Source organism: Etheostoma spectabile, chromosome 4, assembly GCF_008692095.1.
Source record: "Etheostoma spectabile isolate EspeVRDwgs_2016 chromosome 4, UIUC_Espe_1.0, whole genome shotgun sequence".
Taxonomy (NCBI): Eukaryota; Metazoa; Chordata; class Actinopteri; order Perciformes; family Percidae; genus Etheostoma; species Etheostoma spectabile.
The window spans coordinates 21427960-21451835 of NC_045736.1; the positions used below are offsets into that span (position 1 = coordinate 21427960).

The 23876-nt window shown below is 40.1% G+C and overlaps 1 protein-coding gene across 1 annotated transcript in view; it reads left to right on the forward strand.

The window, feature by feature from the left end:
• foxp4 (forkhead box P4) overlaps positions 1 to 13135 on the forward strand; it is a 97446-nt gene extending 84311 nt beyond the window's left edge. Inside the window, exons 13-19 of the mRNA XM_032513441.1 lie at positions 374 to 599; positions 1213 to 1289; positions 1379 to 1480; positions 5239 to 5360; positions 6051 to 6117; positions 7123 to 7292; positions 7619 to 13135. Of these exons, the coding sequence (XP_032369332.1) occupies positions 374 to 599; positions 1213 to 1289; positions 1379 to 1480; positions 5239 to 5360; positions 6051 to 6117; positions 7123 to 7292; positions 7619 to 7766 (912 nt within the window). The 3' untranslated portion in view covers positions 7767 to 13135. The remainder of the gene's footprint in view (positions 1 to 373; positions 600 to 1212; positions 1290 to 1378; positions 1481 to 5238; positions 5361 to 6050; positions 6118 to 7122; positions 7293 to 7618) is intronic.
• The last annotated feature ends 10741 nt before the right edge of the window (positions 13136 to 23876 follow it).

Sequence of the window (23876 nt, forward strand, 5' to 3'; positions counted from 1 at the left end):
ACATAAACATTTTCTAATACATTGATCACCTGACCCTGAACCTGTTTTATGTACATGATGCTTCACTGTAAACAGCAGCAGCACTCAGCAGATGGTGAAGCCTTAAAGTAAACATGAGAGAAGCATTAGTCATATAGAAAATCCATTTTATGTCCCTGCACTAAAACAATTCTCTACCCTCAGTAGAGAAGTTATACATTTTAATATAAATAATGGATAAGCCATTATGTGCATAAGCTCATTTTATTTGCAAAGTAAAGTTTCTCACCTTTTTTAGGATGGCATCAGTCTGTTATACAAATGTATTCATACTGTAAACACCCCACTAAATACTGATACTAATAATTCATAACTAATTTCTCTGTGTCTGTAGCTGAACCTGGCTTCCAGTGGCTCTCTGTTAAAGCGGGACAGTGATCTCTACCCAGAGGGTCTTCCCCACCCCCCCACCTCAGCTGCCACCCCTATCACCCCACTGCGCCAGGGTCCCTCAGTCATCAGCTCCTCCAGCCTGCACACACACTCTCACTCCCACACGCACGGCGTTGGGCCCATACGTAGGCGCAACTCCGACAAGTACTGCACCCCCATCGCCTCAGGTAGACGCACACTCTCTCAGTACCTGACTTGTTTTGCTATTATTATTATTATTATTATTATTATTAGGCATTATCTAAATATTGATTCATAATGGACTCAAATTTTATGTTTTTTGATGCAGTGTTGATAAATGCTATAGTCTTTTCTTAAGGTACTTGTTGCTATTTTTATGTGCATATGTTTTTTTAATTTCCTTGAAAGAGCAATGCATTTTATCTCACTTTAGAAAACACTTTCATTCATGGCTCAAAGAAAGCCTTCTCTTTTGGCTTTCTTGCATTAAAATTACTGTAAATCATAACTGTTAATTCCAGGTATCCAAGCAATATACTGTAGTATGTGGTTGAGAATTAAGTCACTAGTCTTTAAATGGTAAAACCGTGAGGATTAAAATGTGCCCAATAGGAGAATAATATCAAGTATCTAGATACACACTGCTAAGATATCAGTTTTTTAAGACACATTAAAAAAAAAGTCCACTCTTTTATAGATTTAAAATACCACTTAGAATTGAATTTATTTTTTCATTTTGATTTATTATCATTTCAATTTGGTACACATTTTACATGTGTTACAATACACATGTTTAAAATTGTCATGCCTTATTTTCAGAGCTGGCTCAGAACTGTGAGTTCTACAAGAACGCTGATGTCAGGCCTCCCTTTACCTACGCCTCTCTTATACGTCATGTAAGTCTCTCCAGTGATCCAGTTTCACCATCTCCTCTCCATCTGTGTTCTCCTCTTCTAAATCTGGTTGTGTCTCTCCCCATCCTCAGGCCATTCTGGAGTCCCCAGACAGACAGTTGACTCTCAATGAGATCTACAACTGGTTTACACGAAAGTTTGCCTATTTCAGGAGAAACACAGCCACATGGAAGGTAAAAGCTGATGATTTACACACTCTCCTTTGTACTGCATCCCTCTCAGGACATTATTTTGGCTAGATGTAACTAATGCAAATTCTAAATGTGAAAACTAAATGTGAACTCAACTGATGGAAGATAGAAGAAGAAACCAGTTAGAAAACTGGTTTGGAGTCATTAACAGGATGTCAAAAATGAGCAGCTTCAGATTTATTTGAAGGTTTTCACAGAAGTTTGGATAGGTTTAAAGTCAGTTCAAGGGTGGCCTCTGGCTCACCCAGTGAGAGCATTCGCCCTATGTAGGCTGAGTCCTGCAGCGGTGTGGGTTCGAATCTGGCATGCTGCATGTAGTCCCCTGTCTCTCTCCCCCTTTCCGGTCTATCCACTGTCACTATACATCGAGGGGAAAAGCCCCCCGAAAAAAATCAAAAGTACAATCAAAGCACAATATTTTGACTAAAATGTTGTATACAACTCTGGCTGGATAAAACTGATCTAATTGACTGAGTAAGAAAAGTAATTGTGTTCTGTGCCCACTAATGAAGCCCAAAACCCATGCAGATGCAGGCTGAGACCACAATGAGAGAAACACAATTTACTGGCAGGCTTTGCAGTGTTATTTGAAACATTAGGGATTGGCCAAAATGACCTCACTTTGCAGAAAGTGGATTCACTTTGAAGGCCTACATTTAACACTTGTACACATAATGATACAAATAACACACACATACACACTTGCGCACAAGTTTTAAAGCTGACTTTGCTCAGCTCTTAAATATATGACTGATTTGACAGTTATTGGCTCTTTCTGTCCTTTATGAGACACTTCCCCACTGCTCGCATTCTCTCCTTCTTCCTCACTCTCTCTTTCCCTCCATCACTATCTCTCTTCCTCATAGACCTAAACAATTCTCTCACCTCTATCATGGCTCATGGAGAGTCGGCCCCACTTAGCCCGGTAGAGCCACATCTAGCCGTTATGCAGCCTCGTTACAGAGATGCACATAAAAAGCTGACACACGCACACTGCTTATGATCACACACATTGAAGTCTCTCTAGCTCAACCTCCACTATCTCTCTCTCACAAACACACACATACACACACACACACACACACATACACACACACGCACGGCCTGATCCCACCATTGTAGGTGCTGACCCATTTCTACGGAAAACTCACACTAATTTAAGTGTCAGTTCTTCCAGAGAGGGAAAGTGAGAGAATGAGCAAGGGAGTGAGAGAGAGTGGGAGGAGGGGTGAGGAGAGACCCCATCCTTCCTCTAATAGCCCTAAACCAAGAAGGGAGGGATGGGATGATGATGGAGGGATAGAGGGAGGGAGGAGAGGGTTAAGAGATGGGGCAGCCAGGAATATATTTGCCTCCTCATCTGACTTTTATGAATTTTAACTATTAATGTCTGGTGTCTGCTTCCTTTGCCGTTGGCCTCTCAGACCTTTAAATATAGCTCGCCATGGCCTTATGTATTTATATAGCAGCTCAGTGAGTCAAATAGGGCCGTAGAGATGTATGTCCTGTAATAAGCCGTTATATTTCATGAGGGGAGCAGCGGTGTCAGGGAGTGGAAGTCATTGATCATACAAACGAAAGGGACGAGATTGAGATTGGGATTTCAAGGTGCTGCATGATGGGTTGGAGGCTTTCATGCTGAGGTTTTATTTTCTATTTCACTTACAAGAAAAGTATCCCATTTGTTTATTACCGTTTTTTGTTTTTCAGATACACCTGTACAAACCACTTTTCTGTGGACAATTGGTCTGACATTTAATGCAAATTTGAAAAAAAAATAGAATAAGAATGAAAAAGAAATGCATTAAAGACTATGTAAGATGCTTCACTTTGATTTCCAGTGGTGTAAGTAATTAAGTAACAATTTGAGGTTCTATTTTATAGTACTTTATACTACTCTAAATATTGTACCTTTTACTCCACCACATTTTTTATTTATTTTAGTAACAATTTTGCCAATTTTATGAAATATAATAGTAAAAAGAAATATAATGCTTATTGATACATAAGTAATCATTATCCAATGCAATATACAGTATATATATATATATATATATATATATATATATATATATAATGCATTTTGAGTACTTACTTTGGATTCTTAAAGTACATTTTGCTAACACATACATACTTTTACTTACGTAATTTTCAAATCAGGACTGCTACTATTAATATTTTTGTAGTATTTTCAGAGTGTGGTTAATAAAGGATCTGAATAATTCATCGACCACCATTTAACGCTAATCTGGTGGCAAAGTTGGTACTAATGATTGTTTATTTTGATTTATTCATTATTCTATTCGTCATCATATGGGCCTATCCCAGCCTACATCCGGTAACCCCAGAAACACAACCGGACTGATCACAATGCTCAAACAATATTAAGACATTCCTGCTCCTAGTAACACCTGGGAGAACTTAAAATGAATTTGGTCCCTTGATTTTTTTTCTTTCCGTTTTTTGTGGTGCACATCTTTCTTCCCAAAATTCTGCCTCCAGTTTCCCCTCCCCCCTCTCTCAGCCGGAGGGAGTTGAGATGAGTGGCACATGTGCTGTGACCCACTGTAAATGACTGCTAATGTTTTAACTGGGAGAATTAGGCTTTCATCACGGAGACGAATGCAAATAGCCTAGCAATAGCACTGGTGTCTGGCACGTTTGTGTGTGTGTGTGTGTGTGTGTGTGTGTGTGTGTTTGTGTGACTGTGTGTGTTTGCACTGTCAGGGTGGCGGGCGCAGATTGGGGTCAGACTCATTTACAAAACTTAGCATCACGGCTCGGGGGTTGAGGGGATGCGGGGGAGAAAGGGTTCCTCCTGATTATGGCTAGTGTAATTACGTGTGTGTGTGTTTGTATGTGTGTGTGTGCGTGCATGTGTGTATCTGCGTGTGTAATTACGGCGAGGAGTGATGCATGCCTGGCCTGTCCCTCCCTCTCGGCTTAGAACAACGTGTCAGAGAGAATATGCAGGATTTAATTATAGACGAATTAAAATTGGTAATGAAATTGGGCATGAACAAACTACAAATAGCAGATGAAAAGGGAGGCCTGTCCCTGGGGGGGTGAGACGAAGATAGCGGTGTGCCCGCCTGCATGCCTGTCTGAGTGCCTGTGGATGCGTGTGTGTGTTTCTGTGTGTGTGCTGATGGTGAATGATTAGAAATATTTGGAGATAAAACAACGCTACTAGAGAACTGCTACCCTGTATTAGTTCTGTACATGGAACATGTGTGTGTGTATATAAAGGATCCTCAGGTCAGCCTACTTAAAAGGTAACTTAACATCGAGCTGGAAAGCATTGTTTGTAGTGAACACACCCTAAGTGAGTGTTATTAACTCCATCTAAGTGAGAACTTCAAGTAAAGGATCAAAAATAACAATTTTAGTTTAGTTACTATTCAAGGACACATTTCCCACTGGAGTATTATAGAAGTCATAGAATAGCATTTATATAAGAGTGTAGCACAGATTGTTTAAGTTAGGGAATTTGTGAAATGAACTGGAGACATTGGAGGCTTTTTACATATTTACAAGTGTTTTTCTTTGCTACAAGCAATACTCTCCGTCCGTTAGAAAGAAAGAAAAAGAAAAAACTTAATTTATGGCAAAATAAACAAAATTCAAGTTTCTGTATAGAAACTAAAAAAAAATTAAATATTAGATTAAATACCCATATTAAGGACCTGTTAACTCAGTCATGTTAACGCTTTTCCTCTTTCCTCTCTCCTTTTTCCCAGAATGCTGTGCGCCACAACCTGAGTCTGCACAAGTGTTTTGTTCGCGTTGAGAACGTGAAGGGAGCCGTGTGGACTGTGGATGAAGTTGAATACCAAAAGAGGAGACCACCAAAGATGACCGGGTAAGTGTGTGCACACACGCACGCACGCACACACACACACACACACACACACCACACACCACACACACACACACACACAACACACACACACACACACACAGTGAGTGCACAGTTAAGGTTGATGTGAGTGTAAGCTTATGGGTGCTGGCACCATGATTACTTAAATGGACCCTCTATTATTAGGAAGAGGCCAACTCAGCAATAAAAAAAAAAAGTGCTGCCGGCTTATCGTGTACACACTGTACTGTATATGTGTGTGTTTTTCCCTGTTTTTCCCTGTTTGTCGACACCATTAGTAAGCAGCTGTGTGAGATGCAGAAGAGAAAAAAAAAACCTTGTTAGCGTATGTAAACAGATGTTCTCTCAACCGCCAGAGAAACCAAGGATAATCACACATACACACACACACACACACACACACACACACACACACCTGCACGCCAGATATATTAGACGCTTTCATATGTGTGTTTTATCATCTGTTTACAGTCTGTGTAAGTTACCACTTGTAACAACCATATTTTGGAGCCTTGTCAGAGTGCTTTGGCTGAGGTGACATCTTTTTACATATGCGCTCAATCTGTGATTCTTACACCTCTCTCTCTCGCTCTCGTTCTCTCTCTCTCGTTCTCTCTCTATCTCTCTCTCTCTCTCTCTCTCTCTCCTCTCTCTCTCTCTGTATCTCTGCAGAAGTCCCACTCTGGTGAAAAACATGATTTCAGGCCTAGGCTTTGGATCCCTAAACGCCAGCTACCAGGTAAGGAATGCCCTCTCAAAATTTCTCTCACAGTCACACACTCGCACACACGCACACACAGACACACACACAGACACACACACACGCGCACACAAGCACACACAAGCAGCAAATCACAATCAAGGGCACTAATATCAATTCCCTCTTATAATTAGCAGATTCCCTAACGACGTTAACACCACCTCCCGCCTCCTCCACACCTCCCATCTCACTTTCTCACACATGCAGCACCCCCACCTCGGCAAGCACACACACACACACACAAACACACACTAGACCCATCTCTTCACTCCTACGCAGACATACACAGGGAATCCACACACACTTGCAGTTTTACCACTGAGATGATTTATAGCAGCAAGTAGTTGTCAATTAAGGTTAGTGCATAAAATTATCGCTTGTCCCAGAAAATCCATCTCTGAGCCAGTTAGAATTTCCCTCCTTTTTTCTTTTTTTTCTGTTGAGAGGGCAGGTGGTATTTAGTCTCTCAGCTAGTGTCCAACCTGTCTCATCTACAATCAGCTGGAAATGAGCGTTTGGAGCAGTGACAGAAGTTGGTCCTGTTGATTCAGTTGGTTTCCCTTCTGCAGACATTGACCTTTCACTGTGTTTGCGTGTGCGTTGAGGTTGTGGCTCAGTCTTGCTTACCATTCCTGTTGAGACTTTCTCATGAACACACACTTTTTAACAGGGAGTTTAATGCTCAAGCCATGAAGGGGGGAAACATTGTATATAAGTGCCCCCTAGTGGTTTGTCAAGTTCACTAGCAAGTTAGTGGATTCAAGTAGAGAAAGACTATCCATTATTCATTGTGCCTGTGACAAGTTCTTATACTGTGTTTTACATGTAGTTATATATCAACTTACAAACTTACGTTTTTTGCCAATGCCATTTAGATTCTTTTGATTTTATGAATATTTTTTTTCAGGAAAACAAAAACCGCAATGCAGCCCAGCTTCTATTTAAATTGATTAGACAACTCTTTGTGTGTGTGTTTGTGTGTAGGCGGCTCTGGCAGAGAGCAGTCTGTCTCTGCTGAACAGCCCTTCCCTGGTAACTCCGTCTGCGGCCAGCCTCAACATGCTGCATGTGGGCCACGATGATGTCAGCTCCACTGTGGAGCAGGTCAATAGCAATGGCAGCTGCAGCCCCACGCTCAGCCCTCACCAGTACAGGTACACATGAACATACGCACACAATGGAAACGAGCCAATGTATCAGACTAGTAGCTAATAGTGGCCTATACTAACAGCAAGTCAGTGTTGTATGCCTCTATAATAAATTATAATGTATATCATTGTTTGTGCTTTGGTTGCTTTCAGAATAATGTAAAAAAAAAGTAATAAAAAAAATAAAAATAAAAATCCAGACACAAAACAAATACATGTTGATGTACTTTGGTGAACTAACTCTGAACGTGCCAAAACATATTTGGCATGAGAAATTCTGCTATTGGCATCTGCCCTAAAAACTGCTAACAGCTGTTTTCCCTCTCCTCCAGCCACCAGGTGCATGTGAAGGAGGAGCCCACTGAGGTGGAGGAGGACAGTCGGTCAGTATCCCTTCTGGCCGGCATCACACACAACCTGCCATTGCCGAGTGACGAGCGCGACCTGGAGGAGGATCTTCCTACTGAGGAGCTGGAGTAGGACAGATCCCAGATGGACCAGAGGGACGAGACATAGCGAGATCAATCCCTGAGCCCTCTCGTCAGTGTGAAGAGGAAAAGATAGCTACAGTACACTTAAGAGAAAAGAGAGAAAAAGACAATGTTTTTTTAGTTTTTAAGAAAATGCAAGCAACCAAGGACAACATTGAGAAACTCCAAACAGGGTTTGATGACCTCCATTACTTACAGACACAAAGACAAGACTGCGGAGCACTGCTTTACCTCCATGTGTTTCTTTTCCAACACTTGGCTCAAAGATGTACCACTTGATGCACCACACACACACACACACACACACACACGAACAACACACGACAACACACACACACACACACACACACACACACACACACATGGTCACTTGTCACACCATGTCTTATCATCCTCCCTAGTCATATCAGCCTCTGTGTAGAGACCCTTAGAGGTTTGGACACACACTCTCCTCCTTGCCCAACCACTCTGCATACGCCCTCGTTGCTGTTGTTTCGGGCTGCCTGGCTAGCAGTTTTATCTCAAAAATCATTTGAGAAGACGCACAGATGTGTATGTGTTCGAAAGAGAAAGACACACACACAGGATCATGTGTATATAGATTTGGAGCAGTCACCAGAGGCTGTGCAGTAGGCCTATACCTCTCCTTCTTCCCCATCTTTGAGTCAATCACTTGCTTTTTCATTTTCTTTGATTTGATTGAAATGAAACTGGCAGGCTTCAAGATGGGAAGGAAGGAAGCAAGCTTTCAAAGATTACCTCCATCAGTGCTCCAACACTTCTGCAGAGCAGGCTCCTGTCTCCACATGAGTGTGTGAGCCCACGGCGAGGTTGTGGCCCTGGTCCCTGACCAAACTTCTGCCCCCAGCAAAGACACTTAGTGACTGACGTCTTTTAAACTCTTTGCTTCTAAGTGAGAAAAAGACTTTTCCTACCCCACCCTCATCCCTTCCCATCCCCAAAAGACTGCAGGAATTGGACCATTTGGTGCTGTCCTTCTCCTCTCCTCCATCTGCGGATGGAGCGATGAGCTTGGAACACTTTGAGAAAGAGAAGAAAAGAGGGGAAGCAGAGAGAAATGAGGGAGAAAATGTCTACAGAAATATTGTGACTAAAAAAGAAAACTGTTCATGATTATGGAATATAACAAGAAAAAAAACGTGTGGTAGCTTTTGTCATTTCCTTTTTTATTTGATGTTTATCATTGTTTATTTTTGAGGATCAATATTTCCACGGTGGCGTTCCGTTTCAACGTACCTTTTCTAAGAATGCTGTTTTTGTTTTTGTATTGTAAATTGTTTGATTTACTCTGGCTGTTCACACCATTCCAAATGAGTATTGGCAACAACAAAAAGCGCAGTATTGTCCCAAGTTGTGATACCCGACCCCTACTCCCACCCCTTTCTGTCCAAAGTGTAGCAGGCAAGAAATTTGGAAATGCACTTAAAGTTGCCATTGTCCAAACAGATTATTTAACAGCAGAATCATTTTTTATTCTCTCTCATTCGCTTGTTTTTGGTTGTGTATTTAGTTGAGAAATGTCAGTAATGCTTTAAAAATATTGATATATATATATTATTACTGCAGTCAGAGAATACCTCAACCCACCAAGGTTCTGCCTGGAACGGTGTCCAAATTAATTAACAAATAAGGGGGAATTCTTTTAGTGGGACACCAAATGTGGCAACTCTGCTCAGCTTCGATTCAAAGCTCTATGGTTGTAATAGTTACTGTTTAGAAGCTATCTGAAATTCACTGTGTGAGTTTGTGTTAAAGGAATAGCACGTGCGATTTATGTTTTTGTTTGTTTTCCGTGAGCATAAAATCATTACTTTTCTCTACAGTGCCATACCAAATTTAACATTTATTTTAATCTATTATCTGCTTATTCCCATTTTATTTTTGTTACCGGTAACCAAAGAAAGATGTAGAAAACCAAAAACCCTGTATTTTAGGCCCTTTTTGAGTTTCTTTTTTTCCTTCTTCAAGGATTGGCCAAAAGACAACAAACCAGGAGTTTTCATTCCTATTATTGTATTCATATAACTATTATGTTGAAATTATACATGGATTACAGTGCTGACCATTCCGAAAACCAAAGTGTGTTAAGCAAACTAGAATTTGGAGACATCAGAGCTTTTACATGATAAGCGGTTACAAATGACTCACATTAGGTATGAGTCCAAAAAGTAGTATTAACAAACCTCACACAGTTCCTCTGAAAAACAAAAAGAAAGAGAAAAGAAAAAAGCACTTAGAGGTGAAACCCTGTCTCTCCCACACTCAGACTAAACTGTGTTCCAAACACAATCCTAGGACTGGCCCTACTGCTGCATGAGCAGACCTAAAAATGAAGCACTCGAGAGGCATTTGAACACTTTTCGATTTAAAGAATACTTTTCTGGGGCTGTTTAGCAAACATTTGGAGGTTTTTTTCAATCTAGGGAACAAACATACATCTTGATCTGTATGTAGTATTTCCAAGAAGAAGAAGTGTACTCTAATGTGGTTATAAAAGTCACATCTTTGGACAAGGAGGATTTATTCCAAAACAGTTATAGTACAATAAAGAGGGAACAATTCAAAATAATGAAAAAAACATGTAAGAGGAAAACAACCAAGGGACATCATGTAATTGAAAGTTTGGTTCATATTTTCATACTTTTTGTCAAACTATCTCTTGCACTTCAGACGATTTTTCTTGTTTAATGAAAGAACCTTTCTGATGACTTTGAGTTCAAACAGGACTGTTTCCTGTCACATTAGAGACTGATTTCTAACAAAGTACAAAGTGGCAGACAGACATCTTGAAACAAGATAAAAACCAAAAATAACACTACCTCCTTTTCAAAACGGTTTAACACATAGCCAATGGGAGACTGACCTCTCTAAAATATTTTTTTTTCTCCATTCTCACTCGATGATAATATCGAATGCCAAAATTGTTGTTACACTTACTGTATGACTGACACAAAAAAGCTATTTGGCGATCTGGACTCCCAAACACATCTGCTTGAGCCCAAAAACATAGAGACGTTTCACTTTCCATGGAATTAAAAATGACTACCTCTCCTTAAACCACATCTAAAGCACTCTCTATGTCTCAAAGTCTGTTGTGAAGTGCTTACTATATATGAAAAGTTTTCTATCAGCTGTGTAAAAAATGACCATATTCCTGCACCCGTTTAGCACTGAGCTATGTGAACAGCCTCTCAACTGTGTGCTCTGACTATACGTGTGTATATTCATGATCTCAGCCAACGAGAAACTGGTCGTTAATGGCTTTGTTGTGTTGTAGGGAGCTGGTTGTCGGGGGTAATGATGGACAGAATATATCAGTGCCACCACAAACACACACACGCACACACACACACACACACACACACACACACACACACACACACACACACAGGCGTATGGATTAGTGCAACAGCGGCTCTGACCATCCAGAAATCCAAAGACCCACAACACAGCAGCACCTGCTTTGCCAAACACTCACATAGACGCTGAGAGGACTAACACACACTTAATGAAACTCATCACTACTACTAGTAATATCCAGACCAAGAGGAACTGCTGCATACAGTACATAGATGTAATGTACACCTGTAAACAAAGTTGTTTTATAAAGATGTAGATTGTTCACAGGTCGCCATGTAACACTTCTGTTCTTTCTCCAGCTTGGCATAACATGATGTATTCTTGTATATTATTGCTTGACTTATCTTTCCAGGGCATTCTTTCCCATGTTGTCCTTTGATTTTCTCTTCTTTGTTTTCTGCACCTGTTTAGCTATTGTAAAGCTTTCAGCTCTGATTCCTATACTGTACTGCTAATGCTGAAGTATATGTATTTATCATATTATGTGCTGCAGGTATCTTGGTTTATTAGTTTTGATTTTGTTTTGTTTGTTTTCATTTTTTCAGTTCTTCATAAAACGTCTGGGACGCTGATTTTTTAAGTGTATTATCTCAACAAAAAAATGAAAATAATAAAAGTTAGATCAGTGGTTTAGGTAACACCTGTTTGTATATTTATCTTAGCTAGGTCTATTTTGATACTTTTTTGTCTCTGTACTGCATTTATGCATTTTTAAGGAAAGAAAAAAACAAATGGAAAACAAACTAAAAAGTTACTTCATTATGTATTGATACCTCAGAAGGACTTTTTCAAAGACAGGACCAAAACCTCTGAAAAGAAAAAAAGAAAGATGAAAAATTGTAACAATATGTAGCCCCTCTCTTGCTTTAAAAAAAATTGCGGAGCTCTAGAAAGATATTGCTGTTGGTCCTCTCAGGTGCCAATATGTGTCCCAGCTCCCTGTGACCCCTCCCTGTGACCCCTGACCCCTGTCATACCTGTGCTGAACTGAACCGACCCACAGAGCTGTCAATCATCTGCAGGCACTGTGGGGGTGTCACTGAGTCACACATCTGTCTGGTGGTGACCAGTCAAACCTCATCTCACAGTCCCAGAGAGACAGATCAAAGCCTGGCCTTGTTGCATTTTTGATACTCCTCCTCTTATGTAGTCTCAATACCAAAATGTGGAATGACTCTCAGAGATGCAGCTCATCATCTGACTACCAAAGGCATTGAACGCAACCCATTTGCTTAGTCCAAACTTCTGAACAGTAACCAAACTGTAACCAAACCAATGCCACAACTTTAACCAAACAAAAAACAAGCTACATCCAAAAGTCTCCATTGACTTCACTGATTACCTTTACTGATGTAAAGCTGTTATCTCTCGTACATCCACGTAATAGTGTTTTACTATTGGCTGGTGACTGACTCAAAGGACACAGGGAGCCCAACTCCTGACTTGTGATTTGACAGTTCTGAGGTGTCATGTGAGGGGGAAGGGACTCCTAAAGTGGAGCATTGCCTGACGGCATTATCAAGTAGACAGCCTGAATCCGATGGAACTACCACTTCTCTCCTCTGGTTAAACCTAAGGAATGTGTGTACATTTTCAGCAGTGACTCTCTGTATTGTTTCTTTTAGTTTCAGTTTACCTCTTTATCTGTTTACCTCTCTTTATCCTTTCTGTTTCTTGTTATTTGAAAGTGTGACCCGAGGAAGAGGCAGAGACAGGGACTGGGTGGTGGCTTTAGACAGACAGTGGAGCCCAACCCTTTGACCCTCCACCCCGGGTAGCCATGTAATGCCAGTCACTGCCCTTTCCTTCATGCTGTATAAAAACACACACATATATCTGTGTATTTGTAACCTGAATCTTCTTGTGTCTGTCCATGCAGACAATAAAAAAACTGTACAGTAGGTCTAGTTGCATGTAATCTGTACTAATTATTGACAATGGCATTATAAAATGCAATAAAATACTTATTACACTGTCCTATGCTGCATCCTTGTTGTATCGTCTCCAGAGTTATAAACCTAGCATTGGTTCCCACATTGTGGAACCCCCAAAGGGGTCACAAGATGCACCTCTAGGGCCAGGGCCACAAGATGATGAACAGAATAGGAAGGCAGAAAAAATAGATTTTTTGCAACAAAGATTTTTTATGTTTCTGGAACTGCTTACAATGACGGAAAGTTAAATGTTTGGCGCAAATTTCCACTAAGCTTCCTGTGTAGTCATATTGTACAGGTAAAAATTAAAATTTCTTGTAAGAATTCTGTATGAGTTTCATCCTAATGTGTCATCTCAACCGCTGTCCCAATCCGTTTGCTGGTGAAGAGTTCATTGTGAATGGAGCTTTCCGAAGGATAGTTGATAATATGCCATTTTAATAGCTAAGGCCCTAAGCTATTTAAAGAGAAGCATACATTTCTTCTAGGTCATGGTCTTCATGTAGAAAAAACATGCGCCTTTATACAAACACACAAAGCCTTTAAAGAATGTATCAACTTGTCCCAAGGGTGCCATCACAGTACAGTAGTTATTTCAACCTATTATACACTGACCAACTGCTGCTCAAATGGTAACATTTCCATAGTTCAGCCTTTCTTAGTCATGCAAGGCCTTAAGAGAGGTCAGCATGTGTTGTGATGCAGAGAATGGCCACCAGGAGGAGTAAACAAACCGGACAACACAAGCAGCATCTCATAAACACAAACCCAGCAACAAACATTACTGTGGTCCACTGACATGGCCCGACCAACAGGGTGGGCCAGAGAGTGCAGAACAGACATTACAGTAAGTGAACTACCTGTAGTGTGTGTGATGCAGTGAATAACATGAATGCAGGTGGCTGAAGTCTTATGAGATTATAGAATAGATGCTGAATACAGTAGAAACTAGTTTTTGTGACCTGTACTGATCTGTACTTTTCTTTTCCCTCACCTGCTTCATTTTCCTTCTCTTTCTTATCTGTCTCTGTCAAACTTGCAGGTTTGGCCAACAGCTTGTCTTAACACCTGTGCGCTGCATGATGCATGTGTTGCCGCAGGTAGAAAAAACTAACCCGAGTTTGAAAGTGAATGGTTCATATTCTCGTTAGTGTGAGAGAAACCATCTTGACGCTTAAATCCCTGTGACATTTGGTTTTGGGAGAGACCCCGTCTTAAACCTATTACAGACACACATGCACACAGATACACTCACTGGCATGCACACATCATGAATACTAAGCAGAAACCTAGTACTATACACTTGTACAAGGTGAGCCGGGGTACAAAGCAATACACAAAGAAGTTATTCTTGGTGTGGCACGGTAGTGTTTGGCAAAAGTGCTAAACATATTTCTCAATGCTCATCTGGACATGGTAAGCGGTGTGTACACAGGAATGTGTGTATTGTACGTTTGCAAACCCAGTTTTGTATATATGCTTATGCATCTGCTTTTCTGTACATGTTCATGGACTTACAATGCTAAATCAATAAGTGTATGTGTGTGTGTATGGGGCTGCTAATCCCAGCAACATGGAGAGCACTGAGGTCCAGGCAGACCCTATGAGTCACAAAATAAATTTACTGAGAGCCGTGCTAACATCTCTGGTCGTCTCTTCTAGTTCACTCACTAGGTCATCCTCCCTCACACTTTTTCCCCTCCGTGTCTGTGGCTGAAGGAGTGGGCTGACCCCCAAACTCCCTCAAAACAACAAAACATGGTATCTGCTGCTGCATGCACCCACCCGATTTGTTTATTTAGTCTATTGAGTGGACACCCTCTCTCTTTCTCTTGTTTCTACTTTTATTGTTTTGTTATTCTACAGGATTTAGAACATTTGTTGTTTGGTTTGTTGAGATTGGCTCTACTTCCTTACTGCTTGGGGTCACAAATCTTAGTATAGTATAGCATAGTATAGCATGTTAGAAAACATGATAAAAAAGTCATATTATAGTATGTCAAAGAAAGTCTGGAAGAAGATGGAAACGCCACAAAAAAAGACTGAGCCCAGACTGGGAACCAAACCAGTTGCTACTTGCTGGAGCTACCAAAACAAGGTACAACTACAGTACGTTGAAAAAAGGTGACAACAAAGTTATCGTAAAAAGTGTTCAAAAGTAATGTACAGTATGTCCCAAAAAGTCATAGTAGTGTAGGCCTATATCAAAAAAAGTCTATGGTATGTCGAGAATTGTCATAGTATAGTGTGTTGAAAAAAGTCATCCAAAGAGTCTTAGTATAGTATGTCATAAAAAGTGATAAGAAAAGTCATATTTTAGTATGTCAAAAAAGTCATAGTAAAGAATTTTGTAAAAAGTCATAGGATAGTAAGTCAAAAACTGATAAAAAAAAGTAGCTTACCTTGTAGAGCGTGCCCAGTATGTCGAAAAAAGTGAGAAAAAAGTTTGAAATTATGTTGAAAACAGTCATAGCATAGTAAAAAGTAATTAAAAAGTCAGAGTGAGGTATGTTGAAAAAAGTCTAGCGTAACATGCAAACTCCACACAAAAAGGAACAAAAGTAATGTATAGTATGTCCAAAAAAGTCATGAAAAGTCTTAGTAGTGTATATAAAGCCACAGTAAAGTATGTCAAAAAAGTCGTAGTATAGCATGTTGAAAAAGTCACAGTATAATATGTCAAAAAAAGTGATGAAAAGTCATGGCATGTCAAAAACCTCATAGTAAAGCATGTCGAAAAACTCATAAAAATGTCATAGAATGTTAAAGTAAGTCTGGAAGAACGCAAATGCATACTCCACACCAAAAGGCGCAGCCCGATCTGGGTATTGAACTTTGGGTCAGAGACAGCAGTCACTACTTGCTGGTGCAGCGCTAACCACTATGTTAAAAATCATATACAGTTTATCAAAAAGGTCATAGTACTACGAAAAGAAGTGATAAAAAAAGTAATGGTATAGTATGTCAAAAAAACGCCATAAAAAGTAATTGCAGCGAAAAAAAGGTCATTGTATGTCGAAAAAAAGGGCCAGCCCAGACTTTGAATCAAACCTAGGTCAGAGTCTGCATTGCGTGAAAACAGTCATAAAAAGGTCATGGTATAGTATGTTGAAAAAGTCAGAAAGTCAGCCCGGAATGGTTTTCGAACCTGGGTGAGAGTCTGCATTGTCTACTTGTTGGTGCTAGTTGGGGCAGTAATAACAACTGAGCCACTGTGCCACAAAATATTATGCTGAAAACAGTCATACCATGAAATCACATTTAATGGAAAGAAAGCCACACAAAAGTCATGGTATAGTTTATCAAAAAAAGTGTTCAAAAGTAATTTGTCCAAAAGTAGTGGTAGTTCAAAAGTAGCTTTTCCCAAAAAGTCATAAGAAGACATAGTATTTTATATAAAAAAGTCACAGTAAAGTTTGTCAGAAAAGATGATAAAGTCATTGTATAGTATGTTGAAAATCTTCATAGTATAGTATGTCAAAAAAGTCATGAAAAAGTCATGATATAGTACATAAAAAAAAGTCATAGTAAAGTTTGTTAAAAACAGTCATAGTATATAGTATGTCAAAAAAGGTAATAAAAAAGTCATGGTATATGATTGTCAAACAAAGTCATGAAAAGTCAGTCAAAAAAAACGTCATGAAAAGGGCCAGCGCAGACTGGTAATTGAACCTGGGTCAGAGTCTGCATTGCCTACTTGCTGATGCTAGTTGGAACAGTTATAACTGATCCACTGTGCCACCAAATATTATGCTGAAAACAGTCATAGCATAGAATGTCGAAAAGTCTTAAATGTCATATTATGATACTGTATTCCAAAAAAACGTCATAGTACATCATGTCAAAGAAAGTGATGACAAAGTCATTTTAAAGTATATTGAAAAAAGTAATTGAAAAGTCAAAGTATAGTATGTTGAAAAATGACATAGTATGTTATGTTGAAAACAGTGATAAAAAAGTTATGGTTTAGGATGTTGAAAAAAGTAGCTTACCTCGTAGAGTGTGCTCCCCAGTATTTCCAAAAAGTGATCAAAAAAAATTGAAATAATGTTGAAAACAGTCATAGCATGGTAAAAGTAATTAAAAAGTCATGGTAAGGTATGTTGAAAATTGTTATAGTATGTCGGAAAAAGTCTGGAAGAACACGCAAACCCCACACAAAGAAGTAGAACCCAGACTGGGAACTGCTTAACTACTTGCTAACCACCAAGCCACCAATTCACAGTAAATTGAAAGAAATCGACAACAGTCATAGTATAGTTTGTCCAAAAAAAGTGTACAAAAGGAATGTATAGTATGTCCAAAAAAGTCAAAAGTCAAAGTATTACATATAAAAAAGTTATAGTAAAGCATGTCAAAAAAAAATGATAAAGTCATTGTATAGTATGTCGACAATTTTCATAGAATAGCATGTCAGAAAAAGTCATCAAAAACTCATAGTATGTTGAAAAAAAGTGATAAAAAGTCATGGTATAGGATGTTGACAAAAGTCATAGCATAATCTGTCCAAAAAAGTAATAAGAATTCATAGAGTGTCAAAAAAGTTGTAGTACAGTATGTTGAAAGTAATAAAAAAGTCATTGTACAGCATGTCAAAAAAGTCATAAAAAAGTCATAGTATGTAAAAGAAAGTTTGGAAAAACATGCAAACTCCACACAAAAAGGACCAGCCGGTTCTGGGAATCGAACCTGGGGTCAGAGACAGCAGTCCCTACTTGCTGGAGCAGTGCTAACCACCGTGTCTAAGTCATAGTGTAGAATGTTAAAAATCATCATAACATCACAGTATATCAAAAAAGTAGTGTAGTGTGTTGAAAAAAGTGATAAAAAAGTAGTGGTATAGTATGCCAAAAAAAGTCATAAAATGTAATTGTAGTGTACATCAAAGTGTTAAAGGTAAAAGTAACAGTTTTATTACACCTTTATTTACGTAAGTGGGTCAATTTAAAGTAGTGATTGGACAATGTCAGAGACAAGTGAGCCTATAACCCAGGTTAGGGATAGCATGGTAAGAGACCAAGCTGGTGGTGCTGAAGCCCAGCAAGAAGAAGCACAGCAGCCAAGAAAGTGTTGTGACATTAAATGCTAATTTGCATATTTGTGATGTCATTAGGCAATCATTTGCATCAAGTTTATTAGTTGTGTCAGCAAGTTACATAGAAATAAAATAGAAACTTTAGCCAAATAATTACAAATTCAAAACAGGAATTTATTTTACCTTATAATTATACTTAGGTAGCCTAGCTTTAAAGTGAAAATTAAATTCTACAAAGGAAGGGAAAAAGAACCACAAAGAATTCTCAAAGAATGCTGGCTTTGGCCAGGGCCAGGCCAGCTCAGCTGCGTCTTTCTCTTGTTGCGTCCCTTTGTCTCTCCTACCTACACTGGCCCCCGCACCCTGTCTCTTCTACGCACACTGGGAAGGGAGGGGCTGCTACTCTGCTCCTCTGCACCTCACAAAACAGATTCAGAGAGAGGTGACTGTTTTGACGGCTACAGGAGAGAAATGCCTTGCGTGCTTGCTGGACAATACTGGAGACTTTTTTCATGATCATGATCATCTCGGGGGACTTTAATCTTGCAACTTTGGACTCTACTCTGGCTGTTTTTCACCAGGTTGCAGACTGTCCTACCAGAAACAACAGGACAATTGATCTCCTGCATGCTAATGTGAGGGATGCATACAGAGCGACTCTCCTCCCCCCACTGGGGAAGTCTGATCACAACCTGGTTCACCTACAGCCACTGCACACCCCCCTGGTCCAAAAACAGCCGGGGACAACTCGCACCAGCACGAGGTGGTCCCCTGAGAAGGAAAGTGCCCTGAGAGACTGCCACAACACCACAGTCTGGGACGTGCTGATTGACCAGCAGGGTGAGGACATAGAGGGGATGACACATTGTCTGACCTAAACTTCTGCGCAGACACGGCCTCCCCCATCAAGACTGTCCGCTGTTACCCTAATAACAATCCGTGGGTAACGTGGGGAGTCAAGGCTGTCCGCAATAGGAAGAAGGCTGCCTTCAGGAGCAGGGACAGGGAGGCCATGAAGGCAGCACAGCAGGAGGTGAAACACTGTGTGAGGGAAGCTGAGGACAGCTACAGGAGAAAGGTGGAGCAGAAGCTGAGGGAGAACTACATGAGGGAGATCTGGGGAGATGTGAGACCATCACAGGTCACAACACAAAGACCAGAACTACAGGGGGGGGCAATGGAGAGGGCAAGGAGCTGAATGACTTTTCAACATTCTTAACCAGCCCTTGCCCTTGCCCTTGTCCCCCCCCCCACCGCAGCCATCTCTCCATCTTCCCTCCACACACTTCCCCCCTGACACCACCATACCCCCCCCCCTCCTCCTCCTCAATACAATCCCAGCCCCCCATCACCATAGACCAGGTCAGAGGACAACTGAGGAAGCTCCAGCCCAGGAAAGCCGGATAAAGTGTGTCCGAGACTGCCAAAGACCTGTGCTGCAGAACTGGGGGAATCGCTACAACGGATTTTCAACCTTAGCCTGCAGCTAGGGAGAGTGCCCACCCTCTGGAAGACATCCTGCATCGTTCCAGTTCCCAAGGAGAATAGGCCCAGCAAGCTGAATGACTTCCGACCGGTGTCACTCACTTCACACCTGAGGAAGACGTTAGAGCGGCTCTTCCTCAGCCTCTTCAGACCCCAGGACCGCCTGCAGTTTGCGTACCAGCCAGATGTTGGTGTGGAGGATCCGGAAGAGAAAGATTGCTCTATTGACTTTTAAAGTAATAAAAAAAGCAAAATATTTTAAGAACAATAGATGATGGAGAAATGTTGAATACAAGCACAAATGTCCTTAGAGAGCTGAACATTTGAATTTTTTTTGTAATTGAAAGTATTCAGAAGTAGTAGATGACTCAACAGTAGGATCGGAAACCAATACTGTGAATGCTGCTGAATCAGCATGTACACAAATATATAGAAACAGTGAAGTAGTAACCCTTTTTTTGGCACAAACTGTGTTGCACATGGTGTCAAAACACAGAAATGAAGCATGGATAATATATATTACTATTGAACATCGTTGTATTACATCATATTATTATTGAACATTAAGGTTAATTGTTTATTCTTGACAATTACCTAATTATTTGAACAACAGTTGCACAATTCATCAATTTACTGTGTATGAACAATGCTAATTCATCTGTCTTTAGCAAGAGCCCTCCTTAGAGACGGCAAGTGTCGAATGAAAAAGTGGATGAAACTCCACAACTCGATGTGTGGCAGAGAGAGAGAGAGAGAGAGAGAGAGAGAGAGAGAGAGAGAGAGAGAGAGAGAGGACCCTAGCCACAGAACAAAAGCAGCTTTGTGAGTGATTGGAACCACATTTTCTCTCTCTCTCTCTCTCTCTCTCTCTCTCTCCCTCTCTCTCTCTCCCAATTACACCAGACTGTTCAAAACCACTGAAACAATCAACATCAAAAGTTTAGAATAATACAAAAGACAGTCTCTGTAGATATTCTGTGCGTGTAGTTCCAATTTCACATCTGTGAACACACCTACACACACACACACACACACACACATACACATACACATACACATACACACACACACACACACACACACACACGCACGCACACATACACATGCACTGTATTTACACACACTGTGTGTGTCTCTTCTCTCTCTCTCGCCCTTCTATCTCTCTCTCTCTGCTTATGACTGGATTCTCCCTATTGCAATATCTACATTTCCTCCGTCTGCTCCTCCCACCCTGCTTTTCTGCTGATCTGATGCTGGGTTTAGGGTCCATCTCATTCAGTCTGGACAGAAGTCCTGGAGAAGCTCTCACCTCAGTCCTCCAGTGCTGTAAAGCGGAAGTCAAACTGCTCTTTCTCTGCTGGATCTCAGTGGACTGGAAAGCCTTTAAAGTCTCAGAGCCTGAGCCAAACAAAGAACAGGTCTATGTGTTGTGAGAAAGGTAGAATTGCTTTCACTATAGTGAAACATGACAGGATTGCCTTTGTGAGAACAAGTTGCCCTTGGTCAAGTGTACACTATTTAAATGAAGATAACTGTTCACACAATACAGTAACGATAGATATTTAAATTAGCTGGATACATGGTTAAACGTAATTTGCTCTTTCTAGTGTATCGCCATGTGTACTTTGTCAATAGCAATCCCCTCCAATCTGCCCCTAAACGTGTCAGTTAGGAAATGCTGTAAACATATTCATTGTACAGTTTTTTACTATCATTCACCAAAAGAAGCAAGCTGGCCTGCCTTAGTGCACAAACCAAATTTTCTTCAAAACTTGCCATTTTCAGTGGGTGATTTGAGGTTGTTGTGAAGGGCCAAAAGCAAAGCTTGTCAGGCCTAACCTGGCAATGTATATCCGTCGATCCAGACTATACTTGCTGTACAGCAATGAGAGTGGTATTGACAGTAATTACATGCAGTTCAGGACCAGGGGACAATATATGATCTGCTGTTGCAGTTATTTCTGTCTCAATAAAATACGTATGTGGCTGTGTGTGTGTGTCAACAGCTGCTTCTGTTTAATAATTGGAAGCTGATTTGATAGAACTGTTGGAGGTGAGGAATGTGGAGGGACGCTGCCATATTCGTCTGCTTGGTGCATTAGACCCTGGATGGTCCAGAGTCCTTGTTCACCTCCACAGGAAGCTGCCAATTACTGTGAAAACAGAACAAAGGCAAATGTACTCTGTGAGAAATGTGTTTAAGAATCATTAAAATTACAGCAAAATTTTGATGAAATTACCATTAAGTACCTGTGAATCACTAGCATTTAAGTAAGTATGTAAATACCAGGTAAGAAATAGAAATGAAAGCTATGACTGTATTGTAGAGAGAGCCCAGGGGTTGTGGTAAATGGTAAAGTCGTGAATGGAAGCAAGAGGATAGAGAGCATGCGCGTTTTTAGGAAGCTGATGACAAGAACATTTCTCCTCTCCCATTGTTGATTGTTGGAGTAGGCAGGGAGACTGAATCTAGTACAAACACACAAAACTTTAATGTAGCCGCAATGTAATGTCAACAGTCTTCATGGGCTTTTGACGTTTGTATTTGGTTTGTATATATGCAGGACGTCTGTTTTCATAACACCATAATTGTACGGTATCATTTTTAGCTGTTGTGATGATATCCGATAAAAGGCAAGAATGTCCTCATTAACACATTTGGAATTAGATGAAATGAGGTTGACTTTTTGAAATGTGTTGATGTGATTTAGCTCAAAGGGACTTTGAAATGCTGCTATTGGTTGTTGTCATACTTCCTGTTGGTGGCAGCTTTTGTTAAATTAAAAAAACACGTGACATTTATACTCGATTAGCCTCTCTAAATTATCTCTTTTAATTTTATCTCTATGAGAATTATGTATAACAAAATATTTGGATCACAAAGTGAGTCAGGTCTGATCAGCAGTAAAATACAGTATGTCTGGAGTTCTTTCACAAGCCAGAAGACAAACAGACAAAAAACAATCCTGCTCTCTAACACCATTGCCCACACAAACTCGGACCCTCGAGCCTAGACAGACGTTTTCTCCCACAGAGCACAGATCTTACAAATAGTTCAGTGTCAAAGCCTGGATGTCTCGGATGAATGATTGTACACACAAATGGAACAGGAGGTTATCAAGTTGTTAGTGAAAATAGAGCTTGTCTGAAGAAATAGCCTCAGAAGATTTGCTGCTGTGAATTACTTGCGCCCCTGCCATGCCTCTAAACATAAAATACAGAAAACACTCTTATCAGCCACAAGCTTCAGGTGTCTATGTGGCCCGAGCAGACAAGGTTTTTATACTGTGTGACCCAAACAACAACACTAATTCTTTTAATTTAGGAATTTGTTTTTATTCCACTTACCTTATTGTTTGTAATAATAATAATTAAAGACTATTCTCAACAAAGTTGACGATAAATTGTGGTTTTATCCATCAGAAGGTTATTGCAAAAAATAAGAAAAAGATATTGCTGACATTTAGACAGATTAGGCTCATTATGATCATTATTGTTGGCCGTTAACATGTACTAATTTAACTTATTGCAAAGGAAAATACACTACATAACATAGAGTGTTTATTTTTGATTGAGTCTTCTTATTTATTTTGAAACATTTGTTGTTGCTGGAACACTAATGGTATCAAAAGTCTTAAAACAGGTCAGGTCCTGATATGCACACCTACTGCCATCATTTTTCAACATAAGCGCAGCAACCATCATTTAATAGAAATCTGAGGAAGTTATGAAAGGTAACCAGTTGACAATAGTGAGTTAGGACTGTCAAAACTCAATATCCAGTATTTACCATGAGTGTAATTGGCAAATGGGGTACAAGGTAGGGATGTGCTTTGCTTTTGAGTACACAATTACTATTATGAGGATGAATCATGAGTCATAACCTAGTTCGGTCTTGTACTGGGACATCTTGAAAGATCTCATGCACAACACAATTAATACAGAAAATTCCCACAGTGAGTCACAACAACATAAAAACAGTGTCCCTGCACTTGAAGAACAACGGTTTGGTTGACTCATGTCAGAGTACAAAATGTTGCATGGGATTTTTATTGAGTATATACCGTTGTGATCTTAAATAAAAAGTTATATTCACAAACTGTTACTCTATCATTAATGACAAAACATATGGTTCCTGGGCTCATGATTCCTGATGAAAGCTACACTGTGTTAGTGCTGTGTCTGGTTCGGGTTAAGGGGGTAATTACATGACAGTATAGTTCAGCCCAACGAGTTTGTAGCCTGGAGGAAGCACAATCACTGC